The sequence below is a fragment of the Pseudophryne corroboree genome, chromosome 11 (assembly GCF_028390025.1).
Source record: "Pseudophryne corroboree isolate aPseCor3 chromosome 11, aPseCor3.hap2, whole genome shotgun sequence".
Classification (NCBI taxonomy): domain Eukaryota; kingdom Metazoa; phylum Chordata; class Amphibia; order Anura; family Myobatrachidae; genus Pseudophryne; species Pseudophryne corroboree.
In genome coordinates, this window is record NC_086454.1 from 148,239,954 (window position 1) to 148,261,118 (window position 21,165).

The 21,165-nt window shown below is 47.1% G+C and overlaps 1 protein-coding gene across 1 annotated transcript in view; it reads left to right on the forward strand.

The window, feature by feature from the left end:
* The window catches only part of STIP1 (stress induced phosphoprotein 1), a 189,031-nt gene that overhangs the window by 12,798 nt on the left and 155,068 nt on the right, over positions 1–21,165 (forward strand). The window contains exons 3-4 of the mRNA XM_063944941.1: positions 19,959–20,100; positions 20,189–20,330. Coding sequence (XP_063801011.1) covers positions 19,959–20,100; positions 20,189–20,330 — 284 coding nt within the window. The remainder of the gene's footprint in view (positions 1–19,958; positions 20,101–20,188; positions 20,331–21,165) is intronic.

Below are 21,165 nucleotides of genomic sequence, written 5' to 3' on the forward strand. Positions count from 1 at the left end.
AGGGGTCAGACATGGAGGAGGGGGAGGTGGATGCAGAGGTGGGGGAGGCTTCTGTCACAGGGAATAGAGGCTCTCATAGAAGCTATTAGAGAGGTTCTGCATATCCCTGACAAGGTAACAGGAATTTTTATTTTAATGTAAAAAAGAAATCCTCAACCAATTATCCTGTGTCCAAAGGAACTAAATACCCTGTTTGATAAACCGTGGGTTAATCCTGATAGAAAATTTCAAAACCCTAAAAGGTTGAAATCAGCTCTTCCCTTTCCTCCTGCGGATAGAAAAAAATGGGGAAAATCCACCAATAGTGGATGCATCAGTATCCAGGCAGTCACAAAAAAATTGTATTGCCTGTCCCTGATGCAGCCTCCCTAAAAGGAACGGCTGATCGTAGAATTGAGAATACACTCAAATCTTTGTATACAGCTGCTGGGGTGGCGCAGAGACCCACTATAGCATGTGGGTGGATTACTAAGGCCATCGCAAAATGGTCGGGTAACCTAATTGAGAGGTTAGGTACCTTGCCTAAGGGGGAGATTGTTTTACTCCTGCAACATATACAGGACTCTGCAAATTTATGGTGGAAGCCATAAAAAGGCTTGCTTAATGCACACACCACTGCTATGGCAGTGTCAGCACGCAGAGGCTTATGGCTACGCTAGTGGACTGCCAACGCAGACTCCAGGAAAGGCCTATCCTTCACAGGAGCGGGTTTATTTAGAGATGAACTAGACAAATGGATCTCCAAAGCTACTGCGGGTAAGTCCATGTGTCTTCCTTCTGCAGCTCCCCCAGCCAGGAAGGCTTACTCAGGACCTAATCTACAGTCCTTTCAGACTGCCAAGTTCAAGGGCAGAACCAGAGGTTCTTCTACAGCCACCAGAGGCACTAGAGGTAAACCACAAAAACCAACTGCAGGTTCACAGGAACAGAGCTCAAGTTCTGCTTCCTCAAAACCTTCAGCATGACTGTGGACTACAATACCTGAAAGACCGGCAGGTGTGAGCCCGACTAAAAATTTTCAGTCACATCTGGACAATATCATGCCGGGATCCCTGGGTCATAGATCTGATTTCACAGGAGTTTCAGGAGCTCCCACCTCACAGATTCTTCAAATCGTGCTTACCTGTTTCACAGGATGCAAGTATAACCTTACAGGATGCCATTCAAAAACTGTTACAGACTCAGGTCATTGTTCCTGTTCTACTTCACCTGCAGAACAGGGGATATTGAGCCTAATTCTGAGTTGATCACAGCAGCAAATTTGTTAGTAGTTGGGCAAAACCGTGTACAAACATGGGGGACAGTCCTAATGGACTCCACCCGTGGGTTCTTATGGAGCTTAGTTCACAACTAGCACGACCCCTATACTTGATTTTCAATAGTTCAATTAGATCAGGCATGGTACCGAGGGATTAGCGTATAGCTGAGGTAGTGCTATTATTTAAAAAGGGATCCAAAAATCTTCTGGGAAACTACAGACCAGTTAGTTTGACATCTATAGTGGGGAAAATATTGGAAGGAATTCTAAGGGACCGCATACAGGAGTATCTACAGTCAGCTAGGATTATTAGCAAGAACCAGCATGGGTTTGTGAGGGACAGGTCATGTCAGACTAACTTAATTAGCTTCTACGAGGAAGTGAGCAATAATCTTGATCAAGGAAAAGCAGTGGATGTGGTCTTCCTAGATTTTGCAAAAGCCTTTGATACAGTGCCTCACAGGAGACTGATGATCAAATTAAAGGAGCTTGGCCTAGGAAAAACTATTTGCACATGGATAAGCAACTGGTTGGATAGCAGGGTACAGCGAGTAGTGGTCAACGGGAAGTCCTCAACCTGGTGCCCAGTAGTCGGCGGAATACCACAAGGGTCCGTACTCGGACCACTACTGTTCAACATATTTATCAATGACCTAGAGATTGACACTGTGCTTTCCAGGCCTATCTTTGCAGATGATACTAAACTGTGTAAGGTAATTAATTCAGAATTGGATGTGGAGTCCTTGCAGAATGATCTGTCTAAAGTTGAACTCTGGGCGTCTAAATGGAAAAGGAGGTTCAATACAGACAAATGCAAGGTTATGCATTTTGGGACTAGAAACTAACTTGCAACCTACATATTAAATGGGGAAAGCCTAGGGAAATCAGAGTTGGAAAAAGACTTGGGGGGGGGGGGGGGGGGGGGGGGGGGGATACATTGATAATAGGCTTAATAACCATACACAATGTCAAAATGCAGTAAAGAAGGCAAATAAGGTACTAGCATGCATAAAAAGGGGAATTGAGACAAGGGACTAGGATGTAATCCTGCCGCTGTATAAAGCATTGGTACGTCCGCACTTGGAATATTGTGTTCAGTTTTGGGCTCCGTTGTATAAAAAAGACATCGGTGAACTCGAAAGGGTTCAAAGGCGAGCTACTAAATTGATTAAAGGCCTAGACGGACTTGATTATGAGGAAAGGCTTATTAGGTTGAATATGTATACACTAGAAAAGAGGCGCCTACGAGGAGATATTATTATCTTCAAATATGTAAAGGGACATCACAAAGAGTTATCAGAGGAATTATTTATTAAAAGAACACCGTTTAGGACACGTGGGTACTCGTTGCGGCTGGAGGAGAGAAAGTTCCGAACGCAACGGAGGAAAGGGTTCTTCACTGTTAGGGCAATTAGGATGTGGAATTCCCTGCCAGGGAAGGTGGTAATGGCGGACTCTGTAATTGGATTTAAAAAAGGAATGGATACATTTCTGAATGAAAATGATATACAAGGTTATTATAATTAAAATATCAACGTGGTTAATTCGGGGGTAACATGAGTTATAGTAGTTAACTAGTCATAAAACATTATTCAGCGGCTATGTAGAATACTCACAATTTAATACAGGTTGAACACGATGGGCAATTTGCCTCTATTCAACCTCAATTACTATGTTACTATAACATGTGCAGAGTTAGATTTGGGTGGGGTGTATTCAAACTGAAATCTAAATTGCAGTGTAAAAATAAAGCAGCCAGTAGTTACCCTGCACAGAAACCATATAACCCACCCAAATCTAACTCTTTGCAAATGTTATATCTGCCCCCCCCCCTGCAGTGCACATGGTTTTGCCCAATTGCTAACAAACTTGCTGCTGTGATCAACTCAGAATTACCCCCATTATTCCAACCTGTTTGTAGTACCAAAACCGGACTGTTCTGTAAGGCCAATTTTGAACCTCCAGCTGCTGAACCTGTACTTACGAGTGTTCAAATTCAAGATGGAGTCTCTGAGAGCGGTGATCTCCGGTCTGGAGGAGGGAGAATTCCTAGTGTCTCTGGATATCAAGGATGCGGACCTTCACATTCCGATCTGGCCGCCTCATCAGGCTTATCTATGGTTTGCACTGCCACTACCAGTTCCAGGCCCTGCCATTTGGTCTCTCCACGGCACCGAGAGTGTTCACCAAAGTGATGGCAGAGATGTTTTCACTCCGCAAATAGGGAGTGAACATAATTCCATACCTGGACGATCTTCTGATAAAGGCACCGTCAAGGGAGCAGTTGATGGACAGCATTCGCCTCTCAACCACACTACTCCTGGATCACGGGTGGATTCTGAACTTGCCAAAATCTCACCTGGAACCGACGCAGAGACTTTTCTTTCTGGGAATGATACTGGACACGAAATCTGAGTGTTCCTTCCTGTAGATAAGGCTATGGAAAGTCAGTCAATGGTTCGGGCTGTCCTGAAGCCAACCCAGATCTCTGTTCATCTGTGCATTCGCCTTCTGGGGAAAATGGCTCTTCAGTACATAAGATTTCATGCGAGGCCCTTATAGATCTATTGGACAAATGGTCCGGATCACATCTTCACATGCACCAGAGGATCAGTCTGTCTCCAAGAGCCAGGATCTCCCTTCTGTGGTGGCTTCAGACTTTTCACCTCGTTGAGGTTCGGGATTCAGAATTGGATTCTGCTAACCATGGACGCAAGCCTCAGAGGTTGGGGAGCAGTCACCCAGGGGGTGCAGTTTCAAGGAAAGTGGTCAAGTCAAAGTCATCCTTCCAATAAACATCCTGGAACTCAGGGCTATCTACAACTCCCTTCTGCAGGGGTGTGGTAGGGTATGCCGGCGACCGGGCTCCCGGTGACCAGCATACCGACGCCGGAATCCCACCCGGCATACCGACAGCTGGGCGAGCGCAATTGAGCCCCTTGCGGGCTCGCTATGCGCGGCACGCTATCTATTCTCCCACCAGGGGGCTTGTGGACCCCCAAGAGGGAGAAAAGATGTCGGTATGCTGGTTGTTGGGAGCCCGGCCGCCAGCAAACGGAAGACCACCCTTCTGCAGGCCTCATCCATACTTCGTAATCGGGCGATTTAAGTCCAGTCGGACAATGTGACGGCGGTAACTTACATAAACCGACAGGGCAGAACGAAAAGCAGAGCAGCAGTGTCACAAATTCTCCTTTGGGCGGAAAAACACGCATTTTTGTCTGTCTTCATTCCGGGAGTAGACAACTGGGGAGCAGACTTTCTCGGCAGACACGACCTGCACCCGGGGGAGTGGAGCCTTCACCTGGAAGTGTTCAGGTGGTTGACACGTCGGTGGGGATATCTGCAAATCGACATGATGGCCTCTCGTCTCGGCAAGAAGCTCAAGCGGTATTGTTCAAGGTCGAGAGACCCACAAGCAGTGGCGGTAGACGCTCTGATAACTCCGTGGGTGTAACAGATGGTTTACATGTTTTCTCCACTTCCTCTGATCCCAAGAATTCTAAAAAGAATAAGGAGGAGAAAAGGTTCAAACAATACTCATTGCTCCGGACTGGCCAAGAAGGGCCTGGTACGCGGACCTTCTGGAGATGCTAATCGAAGATCCGTGGCCTCTGCCTCTTCGCAAGGATCTTCTGCAACAGGACCAGTTCGTTTATCAGGACTTACCGTGGCTATGTTTAACGGCATGGAGTGTGAATGGCTGATCCAAGCCTAGGAAGGGGTAACTGCTAAACATTACCACAGTATATGGAAGTAGTATGTCTCTTGGTGTGAGAACAGACCATATTCTGTGGTGGAATTTCATCTGGGACGTCTCCTGCTTTTTCTGCAGTCGGGAGTGGATGTGGGTCTACGCCTAGGTTCCATAAACGTCCAAATTTTAGCTTTGTCTGTTTTTCTTTGTCTTTGTCTGTCAAATTTTTTGCCGTATGTTCCCTCACAACCTAAGAAAGCACCGTATTACCAAATGCAGTCCTTTCGATCACAAAAAGGCAAGAAAGTCCGAGGTGCGTCCTTTCTTGCCAGGGGCAGGGGCAGAGGAAGGAAGCTGCACAACACAGCTAGTTCCCAGGAACAGAAGTTCTCCCCGGCTTCCACTAAATCCACCGCATGACGCTGGGGCTCCACAGGCGGAGCTAGGCCCGGTGGGGGCGCGTCTCCGAAATTTCAGCCACCAGTGGGTTCACTCCCAGGTGGATCCCTGGGTAATGGAGATTGTGTCTCGGGGATACAAGCTGGAATTCGAAGAGATGCCCCCTCACCGATACCTCAAATCGACCCTACCAGCTTCCCCCTTAGAGCGGGAAATAGTGTTAGCTGCAATTCACAAATTGTATCTTCAGCAGGTGGTGGTCAAGGTTCCCCTCCTTCAACAAGGGAAGGGTTATTATTCGACCATGTTTGTGGTACCGAAACCGGACGGTTCGGTCAGACCCATATTGAATTTAAAATCCCTGAACATATACCTGAAAAGGTTCAAGTTCAAGATGGAATTGCTCAGAGAGGTAATCGCAAGCCTGGAAGGGGGGGATTTTATGGTGTCTCTGGGCATAAAGGATGCATACCTTCATGTCCCCATTTATCCACCTCATCAGGCGTACCTCAGATTTGTGGTACAGGACTGTCATTACCAATTCCAGACGTTGCCGTTTGGTCTCTCCACGGCACCGAGAATATTTACCAAGGTAATGGCGGAAATGATGGTGCTCCTGCGAAAGCAAGGGGTCACAATTATACCATACTTGGACGATCTCCTCATAAAGGCGAGGTCCAGAGCAGTTGCTGATCAGCGTAGCACGCTCTCGGGAAGTGTTACAACAGCACGGCTGGATTCTAAATATTCCAAAGTCGCAGTTGATTCCTACGACTCGTCTGCCCTTCCTGGGCATGATTCTGGACACAGACCAGAAAAGGGTTTATCTCCCGATGGAGAAGGCTCAGGAGCTCATGACACTGGTCAGAGACCTATTAAAACCAAAACCGGTGTCATTGCATCACTGCACGCAAGTCCTGGGAAAGATGGTGGCATCATACGAGGCCATTCCCTTCGGCAGGTTCCATGCGAGGACCTTTCAATGGGATCTGTTGGACAAGTGGTCCGGATCACATCTTCAGATGCATCGGCTGATCACCCTATCCTCCAGGGCCAGGGTGTCTCTCCTGTGGTGGCTGCAGAGTGCTCACCTCCTCGAGGGCCGCAGATTCGGCATTCAGGACTGGGTCCTGGTGACCACGGATGCAAGCCTCCGAGGGTGGGGGGCAGTCACACACACGGAAGAAATTTCCAGGGTCTGTGGTCAAGTCAGGAGACTTGCCTTCACATCAACATCCTGGAACTAAGGGCCATATACAACGCCCTACGTCAAGCAGAGACCCTGCTTCGCGACTAATCGGTTCTGATTCAGTCAAACATCACCGCAGTGGCTCATGTAAATCGCCAAGGCGGCACAAGGAGCAGGGTGGCGATAGCGGAAGCCACCAGAATTCTTCGCTGGGCGGAGAATCACGTAAGCGCACTGTCAGCAGTGTTCATTCCGGGAGTGGACAACTGGGAAGCAGACTTCCTCAGCAGGCACGACCTCCACCCGGGAGAGTGGGGACTTCATCAAGAAGTATTCACGCAGAATGCAAGTCGATGGAGATAAAGGCTAGGAAGGACGTGACTGCTAAACATTATCACCGTATATGGCGAAAATATGTTGCTTGGTGTGAGGCCAGGAATGCCCCCACGAAGGAATTCCAGCTGGGCCGTTTCCTTCACTTCCTACATTCAGGACTGACTTTGGGCCTAAAATTGGGTTCCATTAAGGTCCAGATTTTGGCCCTGTTTATTTTCTTTCAAAAAGAACTGGCTTCTCTGCCTGAAGTGCAGATGTTTGTAAAGTGCTGCATATTCAGCCCCCTTTTGTGCCTCCAGTGGTACCTTGGGATCTTAACGTGGTGTTGAGTTTCCTGAAGTCACACTGGTTTGAGCCACTTCAAACCGTGGAGTTAAAATATCTCACGTGGAAGGTGGTCATGCTGTTAGCCTTGGCTTCGGCTAGGCGTGTGTCAGAATTAGCCGCTTTGTCACATAAAAGCCCCTATCTGGTTTTCCATATGGACAGGGCAGAATTGCGGACTCGTCCACAATTTCTGCCAAAAGTGGTTTCATCTTTTCATATGAACCAACCTATTGTGGTGCCTGTGGTTACTCGTGACTTGGAGGATTCCTAGTTACTAGATGTGGTTAGGGCTTTGAAGGTTTATGTAGCCAGAACGGCTAGAGTCAGGAAAACTGAGTCACTGTTTATCCTGTATGCATCCAACAAGCTGGGTGCTTCTGCTTCAAAGCAAACTATTGCTCGCTGGATCTGTAACACGATTCAGCAGGCTCATTCTGCGGCTGGATTGCCGCTGCCAAAATCAGTAAAAGCCCACTCCACAAGGAAGGTGGGCTCTTCTTGGGCGGCTGCCCGAGGGGTCTCTGCATTACAGCTTTGCTGAGCAGCTACTTGGTCAGGTTTGAACACTTTTGCAAAGTTCTACAAGTTTGATACCCTGGCTGAGGAGGACCTTGTGTTTCCTCATTCGGTGCTGCAGAGTCATCCGCACTCTCCCGCCCGTTTGGGATCTTTGGTATAATCCCCATGGTCCTTACGGAGTCCCCCCCCAGCATCCACTAGGACGTTAGAGAAAATAAGATTTTACTTACCGGTAAATCTATTTCTCGTAGTCCGTAGTGGATGCTGGGCGCCCGTCCCAAGTGCGGACTTCTTCTGCAATACTTGTATATAGTTATTGCTTAAATAAGGGTTATGTTATTGTTGCATCAGGGTTGATCTGATGCTCTGTTGTTCATACTGTTAACTGGGTAAGTTTATCACAAGTTATACGGTGTGGTTGGTATGAGTCTTGCCCTGGATTCCAAAATACTTTCCTTGTACTGTCGGCTCTTCTGGGCACAGTTTCTCTAACTGAGGTCTGGAGGAGGGACATAGAGGGAGGAGCCAGAGCACACCAGAATCCAAAATTCTTTCTTAAAGTGCCCTGTCTCCTGCGGAGCCCGTCTATTCCCCATGGTCCTTACGGAGTCCCCAGCATCCACTACGGACTACGAGAAATAGATTTACCGGTAAGTAAAATCTTATTTTATTTTTTATACTTTGTCTAATTACAATACCTTCCCAGCTTACACAAAAGCTATGGGTCCGGTATTACAGAAGCTGCTGCGTGCAGCTCTTGGTGTGTCGGGCCTCACAATAGGAGCCCCCTCACAGCCACAAGCAGCTCAGCTAACTTCAGCTGAGGCTGCAGAAAGGACTGGACGGAGCTTGTTGGAGAAGCCCCGTCAGAGCCCAAGAGCACAGGTCAGCTACCTTCAGCTGAGACTACAGAACGGAGCTTGCTAGAGAAGCCCCATCAGAGCACAGGATCACAGGTATTTATGACCGGGGCGGTCAGCTCACGCTGTCGCCCCGCCGTGTGTGGGGACTGCGCGCCGCCATAGCTGTTGCCGGCCGCTAATCCCCTGCTGCCTGCCACTCGTCACAGGCTCCCTAGCGCCCGCTCTAGCCACTCTAGCTCTGTTGCCGCCGCCGCCCGCTATTACCCGCTCCCTAGGGGAAGATATTACAGAGCTGCTGGCAGCGCTCGCCAGCTCAGTACGGGAGCTCACGCTGTGGGGGGGGGGGGGGGGGGGGTGGTGTGAGTTGCGGCGGCTCAGCCCTCACTCAGACCGCGGACCGCGCTCAGGGCTCCCGCTGTCTGTCCCCTTTACATGCAGCGCAGCTGAAGGGGGGGGGGGGGGGGGACATAATGCCCACAGCAGCAGCACTAGACAGGCTGTTAAGCCTAGATTATCAGTTATTAAAAGGCTGCATTATATTGATAAGAGACTGCTTTATGTTACCCTGTCACTGTTAAGGGCATGGTTTTAAGGGCACGACTTTATAACCTAGTATACTATGTTATACAATGTAAGCACATGGCTGGAGGCCATTTTAACCATGCTTCCTGTTTCTTCTTCCAGGAAGGTCTGTCTTATAACAATACTCCACCGGATGGCGTAGGGGTGTTAGTAGGACTTTTGGATTAGTTTTCCTATAGTCTGGCCACGTGCACTGCCTTCAGCCGTATACACACCTTAGTAACATTTACTGAGTCGTAGGAATTGTCTTTGTTTTTTTTTTTCGGTTGTCTGGGTACATAGTGAATAAGGCACCAGCAAAAACAAAAATGCAGTTTAACTGCAATGTCTGTCAGTGTGTGTTACCTCACAGAATGGGCCGCTGCTCGACAAGAGCGACAAACGGCAAGAATTGAGGCTCGGGTGAGACCACCAGAGATACCAGAGGGTCTTGGGATAGGTCTCAATCTTTGCAAAGGTCCCCAGTCTAGTTCGGGTCACAAAGATAGTACTCATTTGTCTTATAATTTCCCAGTTCCTGCTATATTGCATCCTGACGACGGCGCAGGATGAGCATGAGGAAGGTGAATTGGGCCAGCAGTCAGATAGTGACAGCCCGGGCATTGATAATCTCATCAGGGCGGTACGTCAGTCTCTGAATTTTACAGAGACTGAAGAACCTCTGACAAATTATGAGGTGGTATTTACTAAATGGCAGAATCCGGATAAACTGTTTTCTATACCTCGCCGGTTTAAGTCTAGTTAACAGTTTCCAGAGTCTGTGACTTCTAAATGGGAGAATCTTCCAATGGTGGATTCGTCTGTGTCAAAACTTTCTAAAAGACCCGTCAGAGCGCAAGCTAGAAGTTCATGTATACAGCAGCAGGGGTGCTGCTTAGACCTGGTTTGGTTGGAATTTGGGTATATTAGGCGGTGATTATATTGATAACACAACTCAGGTCCGCCTGCACTTATACTTCTTGCTGATCACATCGGTGAAGCTGCTGAGTATTTATGTACAGCTTCTACGGACGTCTGTCAGGTTAGTTCTCGCCTTTCAGCGTCACTAGTTACGGCACAACGGCTCTCTGAAAGCGTTACCTTACGCTGGCAAGAAGTTGTTTAATTCTGAATTGGACCACCAAGAAGCCTGGGGCATGACGTGTTCCCAGCCCATGTCGGATCTTCAGTTGTGGGGGGCACGCCTTCAGGCGTTCCACAAAATAGAGTTCGTTTGTCTCCCACCAGAGCGGTTTTTGAAGAAGGGGTTCTGCAAATCGCAGTTCAGTCTCTGCTAGATTCAGCAGTTTGTTTCCAGTCCCTGTTCACCAACGTCAGGGTTATTATTCCAGTCTTTTTGTAGGACCAAAGCCGGATGGCTCGGTCGAACCAATATTGACCTTAAAGGGTCTCAATTCAGTACGTCACTTACTACATGCAGGAAGTAGCTCGAATCCTCGTTTGGCCCGAGCATCACCAAGTGATATTGTCGGCAGTGTTCATTCCGGGAGTGGACAACTGGGAGGCGGATTATCTCACCCGTCAGAATTTTCATCCAGGAGAATGGGCATTAAATCCAGAAGTGTTTCACATGTTGGTCCAGAGGTGGGGTTACCCACAAGTGGATCTGATGGCATCTCGCCACAATCACCACACGCCCCAGTATGTGTCCAGAACGCGAGATCCAAAGGCAGTGGTGGTGGATGCTCTCACAATCGTGTGGCCGTACAGCCTCGTGTATCTGTTTCCACTGTTTCCGCTGCTCCCTCTGTTGCTAAAACGGATCAAACGGGAGTACGCTACAGTCATGCTAGTGGTGCCTCATTGGCCTCGGAGAGCATGGTTCTCGGATCTCTGCGGACTACTCGCAGACGATCCTTGGCCGCTCCCGCTACGTCCGGACCTGTTACAACAGGGTCCGTTTCTTGACCCCAATTTAGCGCGGCTGCGTTTGATGGGGTGGCGGTCGAGACTGCCCTCTTAAGAAGAGAGGGCATTCCAGAATCTGTTATACCAACCATGTTGCGTGCTAGGAAGCCAGTTACGGCAGCTCATTATTACAGAATTTGGCGTGCCCATATAGGTTGGTATGAACATCGGACGTAGTAAGTGACGGCATGGCTGTTGAAACCTCTATCTTAGAGGCTAAAGGTTTTTCGAAACAAGTAATCCAAACTATGCTTAGAGCAAGAAGGCCTTCTTCGGCCCGTGTGTGTCGTAGAATATGGCAAGCCTATATTCACTGGTGTACTGGAAAAAATTTCAATCCGAGATCTTTTAAAGTGGCTAGGATTTTGGGTTTCCTTCAGGCAGGTTTGGATAAAGGGTTGAAAGTTGCTTCCTTGAGGGTTCAAGTTTCCGCGTTAACTGTGTGGTTTCAGCAGAAGATTGCTGATTTACAGGATGTACGTACATTTTTTTTCAAGGAGTAGTACATATTCAACCTCCATTTGTTCCTCCTGCAGCTCCCTGGGATTTGAATTTAGTTCTTAAATTTCTCCAGGGTCCTTTGTTTGAACCACTTAAGAGAGCAGATCTTAAGTGGTTAACGGTTAAAGTTCTTTTTTTACTGGCAATGGCGTCAGCCCGAATAGTGTCAGATTTAGGAGCATTATCATGCAAGTCTCCTTTCCTAAGTTTTTTTTTTTTTTTTCCAGACAGAGCAGTTCTCAGAACGAGATCTAGCTATCTTCCAAAGGTGGTATCAAAGTTTTCACCTGAATGAAGAGATTGTAGTCCCAGCTTTTCAGGTGTCGGGACTATCTGCGGGAGAAGCGTCGCTGGACGTGGTCCGGGCTTTAAGAATCTACATAGATCATACTAGTGCCATCAGGAAAACAGATTCTCTCTCTCTTCCTCCTCTACGGATTCCATAGAAGAGGATGGCCTGCTAGTAAACAGACGCTGGCGAGATGGCTCGGAATGGTAATATCAGAAGCTTATTCTCATGCAGATCTCCCTATTCCGGCTAATGTCTCTGCACACTACACGTAAGGTAGGTCCTTCTTGGGCAGCACAACAGGGTGCTTCAGCAGAACAGATATGTAGGGCAGCTACATGGTCTTCCATAAACACATTCATTAGACCTTATGCCTTGGATACTTTTGCCTCTCATGACGCAGACTTCGGGCGAAAAGGTCCTCCTGTGCAATCGGGAGCGTCCCCACCACTAAAATGGCTTTGGGAATCCCAATGTTATCCTGTGGATAATCCTGTGGACCCAGACAGAGAAATATACGTTATGGTAAGAACTTACCGTTGATAACGTGATTTCTCTTATGTCCACAGGTATCCCACCCTGACTCATCTGATTTGAGGATCTAGACCAGGCATTCCCAACCACGGTCCTCAAGGCACACCAACAGTGCAGGTTTTAGTGATATCCAGGCTGCAGCACAGATGGTTAAATTAAAATAACTGAGCTACTAATTAAGTCACCTGTGCTGAAGCCTGGATATCACTAAAACATGCACTGTTAGTGTGCCTTGAGGACCGTGGTTGGGAATGCCTGATATAGATAATCACTAAAACCTCTTCCTTCTTGTATGGAAGGGTGTGCATGTGTGTTCCTATCGCCTAAACGGGTCTCTACCTGATGTTCCTGCCTAAAAAACGCTGTGGAAAGAACTGATCTGACTGAGTCAGTGGGCGGGACTTTATAGTGGAGGCCCCAATGCATCCTGGGAGGCCAGAAAGCTCATGACCGTGTTGGTGCCATTTTCGCTGTCGCTCGACATTATCCCAATGTTATCCTGTGGATACCTGTGGACATAAGAGAAATCACGTTATCAACGGTAAGTTCTTACCATAACGTATATTTCTCTGACGTCCTAGTGGATGCTGGGACTCCGTAAGGACCATGGGGAATAGCGGCTCCGCAGGAGACAGGGCACAAAATAAAAGCTTAAGGATCAGGTGGTGTGCACTGGCTCCTCCCCCTATGACCCTCCTCCAAGCCTCGGTTAGATTTTTGTGCCCGGCCGAGAAGGGTGCAATCTAGGTGGCTCTCCTGAGCTGCTTAGAATAAAAGTTTAGTTTAGGTTTTTTTATTTTCAGTGAGTCCTGCTGGCAACAGGCTCACTGCATCGTGGGACTAAGGGGAGAAGAAACGGACTCACCTGAGTGCAGAGTGGATCGGGTTTCTTAGGCTACTGGACATTAGCTCCAGAGGGACGATCACAGGTTCAGCCTGGATGGGTCACCGGAGCCGCGCCGCCGTCCCCCTTACAGAGCCAGAAGAGACGAAGAGGTCCGGTGAAATCGGCGGCAGAAGACATCCTGTCTTCAGTCTAAGGTAGCGCACAGCACCGCAGCTGTGCGCCATTGCTCTCAGCACACTTCACACTCCGGTCACTGAGGGTGCAGGGCGCTGGGGGGGAGCGCCCTGAGACGCAATATAACAATATACCTTAGGTGGCAAAAAGAATACATCACATATAGCTCCTGGGCTATATGGATGTATTTTAATCCCCTGCCATTTTTACACAAAAAAGCGGGAGATAAGGACGTCGTGAAGGGGCGGAGCCTATCTCCTCAGCACACAAGCGCCATTTTCCCTCACAGCTCCGCTGGAAGGACGGCTCCCTGACTCTCCCCTGCAGTCCTGCTTCAGAATTCAGGGTAAAAAAGAGAAGGGGGGGCATTTTTGGCAGCAAATAACGATAATAACAGCAGCTATAAGGGAATAACACTTATATAAGGTTATCCCTGTGTGTGTGTGTGTGTGTGTGTGTGTATATATATATATATATATATATATATATATATATATATATATATATATATATATATATATATATATATATATATATATATATATATAATAAATATATATATAATAAATATATATATAATATATATATAATATATATATATATAATATATATATAATATATATATATATAATATATATATATATATAATATATATATATATAATATATATATATATAATATATATATATATAATATATATATATAATATATATATATAATATATATATATAATATATATATATATAATATATATATATATATAATATATATAATATATATAACGCTGGGTGTGTGCTGGCAGACTCTCCCTCTGTCTCTCCAAAGGGCTAAGTGGGGTCCTGTCCTCTATCAGAGCATTCCCGGTGTGTGTGCTGTGTGTCGGTACGCGTGTGTCGACATGTATGAGGAGGAAAATGATGTGGAGGCGGAGCAGTTGCCTGTGTTGGTGATATCACCCCCTAGGGAGTCGACACCTGACTGGATGATTGTATTTAAACAATTAAGTGATAATGTCAGCAATTTGCAAAAAACTGTTGACGACATGAGACAGCCGGCAAATCAATTAGTGCCTGTCCAGGCGTCTCAGACACCGTCAGGGGCGCTAAAACGCCCGTTACCTCAGTGGGTCGACACAGACCCTGACACAGATACTGAGTCTAGTGTCGACGGTGACGAGACAAACGTAATGTCCAGTAGGGCCACACGTTACATGATCACGGCAATGAAAGAGGCATTGAACCTTTCTGACACTACAAGTACCACAAAGAAGGGTATTATGTGGGGTGAGCAAAAACTACCAATAGTTTTTCCTGAATCAGAGGAAATAAATGAGGTGTGTGAAAAAGCGTGGGTTTCCCCCGATAAAAAACAGCTAATTTCTAAAAAATTATTAGCATTATATCCCTTCCCGCCAGAGGTTAGGGCGCGTTGGGAAACACCCCCTAGGGTAGATAAGGCGCTCACACGTTTATCTAAACAAGTAGCGTTACCGTCTCCTGATACGGCCACCCTCAAAGAACCAGCTGATAGAAGGCTGGAAAATATCCTAAAAAGTATATACACACATACTGGTGTTATACTGCGACCAGCAATCGCCTCAGCCTGGATGTGCAGTGCTGGAGTCGCATGGTTGGATTCCCTGACTGAGAATATTGATACCCTGGATAGGGACAATATTTTGTTAACTATAGAACATTTAAAGGATGCATTACTATATATGCGTGATGCACAGAGGGATATTTGCACCCTGGCATCAAGAGTAAGTGCTATGTCCATCTATGCCAGAAGAGCGTTATGGACGCGACAGTGGTCAGGGGATGCAAATTCCAAACGGCACATGGAAGTATTGCCGTATAAAGGGGAGGAGTTATTTGGGGCTGGTCTATCGGACCTGGTGGCAACGGCTGGAAAATCCACCTTTTTACCCCAGGTCACTCCACATCAGCAGAAAAAGACACCGTCTTTTCAAACTCAGTCCTTTCGTTCCCATAAGTACAAGCGAGCAAAAGGCCACTCTTTTCTGCCCCGGGGCAGAGGAAGAGGAAAAAGACTGCACCATGCAGCCGCTTCACAGGAGCAGAAGCCCTCCCCTGCTTCTGCCAAGTCTTCAGCATGACGCTGGGGCTTTACAAGCAGACTCAGATATGGTGGGGGCCCGTCTCAAGAATTTCAACGCGCAGTGGGCTCACTCGCAAGTGGATCCCTGGATTCTACAGGTAGTATCGCAAGGGTACAAACTGGAATTCGAGGCGTTTCCCCCTCGTCGGTTCCTGAAGTCTGCTTTACCAAAGTCTCCCTCCGACAGGGAGGCAGTTTTGGAAGCCATTCACAAGCTGTATTCCCAGCAGGTGATAATCAAGGTACCCCTCCTGCAACAAGGGAAGGGGTATTATTCCACGCTGTTTGTGGTACCGAAGCCGGACGGCTCAGTGAGACCAATTTTAAATCTGAAATCCTTGAACACTTACATAAAAAGGTTCAAATTCAAGATGGAGTCACTCAGAGCAGTGATAGCGAACCTGGAAGAAGGGGACTATATGGTGTCTCTGGACATCAAAGATGCTTATCTCCACGTCCCAATATACCCTTCTCACCAAGGGTACCTCAGGTTTGTAGTACAAAACTGTCATTATCAGTTTCAGACGCTGCCGTTTGGATTGTCCACGGCACCTCGGGTCTTTACCAAGGTAATGGCCGAAATGATGATTCTTCTACGAAGAAAAGGCATTTTAATTATCCCTTACTTGGACGATCTCCTGATAAGGGCAAGATCCAGGGAACAGTTAGAAGTCGGAGTAGCACTATCTCAGGTAGTGTTACGTCAGCACGGGTGGATTCTAAATATTCCAAAATCGCAGCTGATTCCAACGACACGTCTCCTGTTCCTAGGAATGATTCTGGACACAGTCCAGAAGAAGGTGTTTCTCCCGGAGGAGAAGGCCAGGGAGTTATCCGAGCTAGTCAGGAACCTCCTAAAACCAGGCCAGGTCTCAGTGCATCAGTGCACGAGGGTCCTGGGAAAAATGGTGGCTTCTTACGAAGCGATTCCATTCGGAAGATTCCATGCAAGAACATTTCAGTGGGATCTACTGGACAAATGGTCCGGATCGCATCTGCAGATGCATCAGCAGATAACCCTGTCGCCAAGGACAAGGGTGTCTCTCCTGTGGTGGCTGCAGAGTGCTCATCTACTAGAGGGCCGCAGATTTGGCATTCAGGATTGGATCCTGGTAACCACGGATGCCAGCCTGAGAGGCTGGGGAGCAGTCACACAAGGAAGGAATTTCCAGGGCTTGTGGTCAAGCATGGAAACATCTCTTCATATAAACATTCTGGAACTAAGGGCCATTTACAATGCCCTAAGTCAAGCAAAACCTCTGCTTCAGGGTCAAGCGGTGTTGATCCAATCGGACAACATCACGTCAGTCGCCCACGTAAACAGACAGGGCGGCACGAGAAGCAGGAGGGCAATGGCAGAAGCTGCAAGGATTCTTCGCTGGGCGGAAAATCATGTGATAGCACTGTCAGCAGTGTTCATTCCGGGAGTGGACAACTGGGAAGCAGACTTCCTCAGCAGACACGACCTTCACCCGGGAGAGTGGGGACTTCACCCAGAAGTCTTCCACCTGATTGTAAACCGTTGGTAAAAACCAAAGGTGGACATGATGGCGTCACGTCTAAACAAAAAACTAGACAGATATTGCGCCAGGTCAAGGGACCCTCAGGCAATAGCAGTGGACGCTCTGGTAACGCCGTTGGTGTACCAGTCAGTGTATGTGTTCCCTCCTCTGCCTCTCATACCAAAAGTACTGAGAATCATAAGAAAGAGAGGAGTAAGAACTATACTCGTGGTCCCGGATTGGCCAAGAAGGACTTGGTACCCGGAACTTCAAGAGATGCTCACGGACGAACCGTGGCCTCTACCTCTAAGACAGGACCTGCTACTGCAGGGGCCTTGTCTGTTTCAAGACTTACCGCGGCTGCGTTTGACGGCATGGCGGTTGAACGCCGGATCCTGAGGGAAAAAGGCATTCCAGAAGAAGTCATTCCTACTCTGGTCAAAGCCAGGAAGGACGTAACCGCAAAACATTATCACCGCATTTGGCGTAAATATGTTGCGTGGTGTGAGGCCAAGAGGGCCCCTACAGAGGAATTTCAACTGGGTCGTTTCCTTCATTTCCTGCAAACAGGACTGTCTATGGGCCTAAAATTAGGGTCCATTAAGGTTCAAATTTCGGCCCTGTCGATTTTCTTCCAAAAAGAACTGGCTTCAGTACCTGAAGTTCAGACATTTGTAAAAGGGGTGCTGCACATACAGCCTCCTTTTGTGCCTCCAGTGGCACCTTGGGATCTCAATGTGGTGTTGAGTTTTCTAAAGTCACATTGGTTTGAACCACTTTCCACTGTGGACTTAAAATATCTCACATGGAAGGTGTCGATGCTGTTAGCCTTGGCTTCAGCCAGGCGTGTGTCAGAATTGGCGGCTTTATCATATAAAAGCCCTTACTTAATTTTTCATTCTGACAGGGCGGAATTGAGGACTCGTCCTCAATTTCTACCTAAGGTGGTTTCTGCATTTCACATGAACCAACCTATTGTGGTACCTGCGGCTACCAGGGACTTGGAGGACTCTAAGTTGCTTGACGTTGTCAGGGCCTTGAAAATATGTTTCCAGGACGGCTGGAGTCAGAAAATCTGACTCGCTGTTTATCCTGTATGCACCTAACAAACTGGGTGCTCCTGCTTCTAAGCAGACGATTGCTCGTTGGATTTGTAGTACAATTCAGCTTGCACATTCTGTGGCAGGATTGCCACAGCCAAAATCAGTAAAAGCCCATTCCACAAGGAAAGTGGGCTCATCTTGGGCGGCTGCCCGAGGGGTCTCGGCTTTACAACTTTGCCGAGCAGCTACTTGGTCAGGGGCAAACACGTTTGCTAAATTCTACAAATTTGATACCCTGGCTGAGGAGGACCTGGAGTTCTCTCATTCGGTGCTGCAGAGTCATCCGCACTCTCCCGCCCGTTTGGGAGCTTTGGTATAATCCCCATGGTCCTTACGGAGTCCCAGCATCCACTAGGACGTCAGAGAAAATAAGATTTTACTTACCGATAAATCTATTTCTCATAGTCCGTAGTGGATGCTGGGCGCCCATCCCTAGTGCGGATTGTCTGCAATACTTGTATATAGTTATTGTTACAAAAATTCGGGTTATTATTGTTGTGAGCCATCTTTTCAGAGGCTCCCTTGCGTTTATCATACTGTTAACTGGGTTCAGATCACAAGTTGTACGGTGTGATTGGTGTGGCTGGTATGAGTCTTACCCGGGATTCAATATCCTTCCTTATTATGTACGCTCGTCCGGGCACAGTATCCTAACTGAGGCTTGGAGGAGGGTCATAGGGGGAGGAGCCAGTGCACACCACCTGATCCTTAAGCTTTTATTTTGTGCCCTGTCTCCTGCGGAGCCGCTATTCCCCATGGTCCTTACGGAGTCCCAGCATCCACTACGGACTATGAGAAATAGATTTATCGGTAAGTAAATTCTTATTTTCCACTTGTGGGTGTTCACAACACCCGTAGAGTGGGAACAGAACCTGTGGCATGGTGAAACAGTTGTGCTCACCCCCTCTCTTCGTTGGTCTCCCCCCGACCCCCCCCCCCTGCCGGCATTCTGGCGGCCAGGATCCCGGCCTTGGTATGCTGACCGCCGGGATCCCAGCCGCTTGCAACGTTAACCCAATGCAGTGAAACTGCATCCAAGGAAGCAGCCACTGGCTTCAGCATGCCCAGAAATTGGGCTGACGCCCCCTTTTTCTGTAACACTGCTTGTCCCTGCCTCAAAGCGCCAGCAGCATGTCAATCATGCTGCAGAGTTTGTGCCACTGGCGATATCGCAGCCCTGGATCTGCACATGTGCATTGTGGCTTCTGCACATGCACAGATCCAAAAACATTGGGATGTATGTTAACAGGCCCAAAGAGAGAGGGGAGGTTGAGTTAAACTATATTCCGCTGCACGTGTACTTTTTATCTTGCCCACAGATAGTAACGCCTTTTTGTAGATGTTAGGCACAGTTACATGGTTAAACATGTAATATCTACATTACAAAATAGTTACTAAATTAAAGTCATAAATCTTGTTGGTGTCCATTTTAGAACCACTTCTTATTAACACCCTAAATCTTCCTGTTGTCGTTGATGCATCCCACAATTGGTTGGGTGTGACAAGTGTCCCTTGGTTTTAACCTGCTCTGGGGATAATGACAGGTTGGGAGTTTGACTGGGGCGGCACGCCTGTCAAACCGTAACGCAGGTGAGCGCAGGGAGAGCAGAAAGTGTTTGAAAAGCTCAAGTCTACCTCCACAACACCATGTATTCATATGGTCTCATGACCACTGGCTGGCTTCTTCTGTGCAGTTTTAAAGCACCGGTTAAATAAAAGCAAGTATGAAGTGTAAAAGGACTAGCAAAATACTGTTTTATACACGTGTGTGCAAATTGCTACTAACTCTGCTCCTTTATGTCTATCATACAGGGGTATTCAAGAAAAGCTGCAGCTCTGGAATTTCTTAATCGCTTTGAAGAGGCAAAGAAAACCTATGAGGAGGGCCTAAGACATGAGCCAACAAATGCACAACTGAAAGAGGGTCTGCAGAACATGGAAGCAAGGCTTGCTGGTACTAAACACGTTCACGCTGAGAGTAAAGAATGTTTCCTAGTTTTCAGTCACTAACACTTTTCTCTTTCCCCCTCACTCTTTGACAGAGAGGAAGTTTATGAATCCTTTCAATTCCCCCAACTTATTCCAGAAACTTGAATCTGACCCACGTACACGAGCCCTCCTTAGTGACCCCAGTTACAAAGAGTTGATAGAGCAACTGCGAAACAAGCCATCTGATCTTGGCACGTGAGTAAGATCTTTACATTTTTGAAGCGGTCTTTTTCCAGAATGAGTAGTAGATTGTGTGTGTGTTTTTTTATTTTTTATTTTATTTGTTTTAGTTGCATAAAATAAGCAAGATGACACTAAAAGAAAAAACACAACAACAAAAGAACATACAGAACATTAGAAATTACTGCTACAAAGCACAGAGATTTCAATACTTGTAAAATATCTATAATATATGTATGTGTATATTCTAAAAAAAATTTTTGTTGACTTGTAATACATATTGCAAGTCAAATAAATAGTGAAAACCTGACAGGATTTCTACATTAGCAACGTAGAGAATTGGAATACCCAGCGGTCCTATTAAAGAACCGCAATAACTTTTAGTGTCAGATTGCCATATTAGGGGACCGGTGGTGGACGGGTATACATGAGGGAAGTGTCTGCAGACACAACAGAGTTATATGGGGAATTCAACCAAGGAGCCCAAGTATACTCAAAATTTAACAGCTTATTACGACGTGTGTGTGTGTGTGTGTATAAATTTCTCGTGTGCAACAATGTTATTTACCAGAATATTCCAGTCATTAAAGACAGGACCTCGAGGGGCCATCCAATCCCTTGCTATGCACACCTTCGCCAAAGCTAGGGCATTAAGCACATATAGTTTGAGAAACGTATCAAGGTGTTGGTCATCTGAGGTACCTAAAAGACACACTGCAGGATTCGGAAATGAGAGAGACACCTGTGGAGGAAATAGTCCGGGTTACTTTATCTCAGAAATCGGAAACCTGTGGGCAGGACCAGGCCAAAATGTACCCTCCACTGCTTTACATTTGGAATGGATACATCT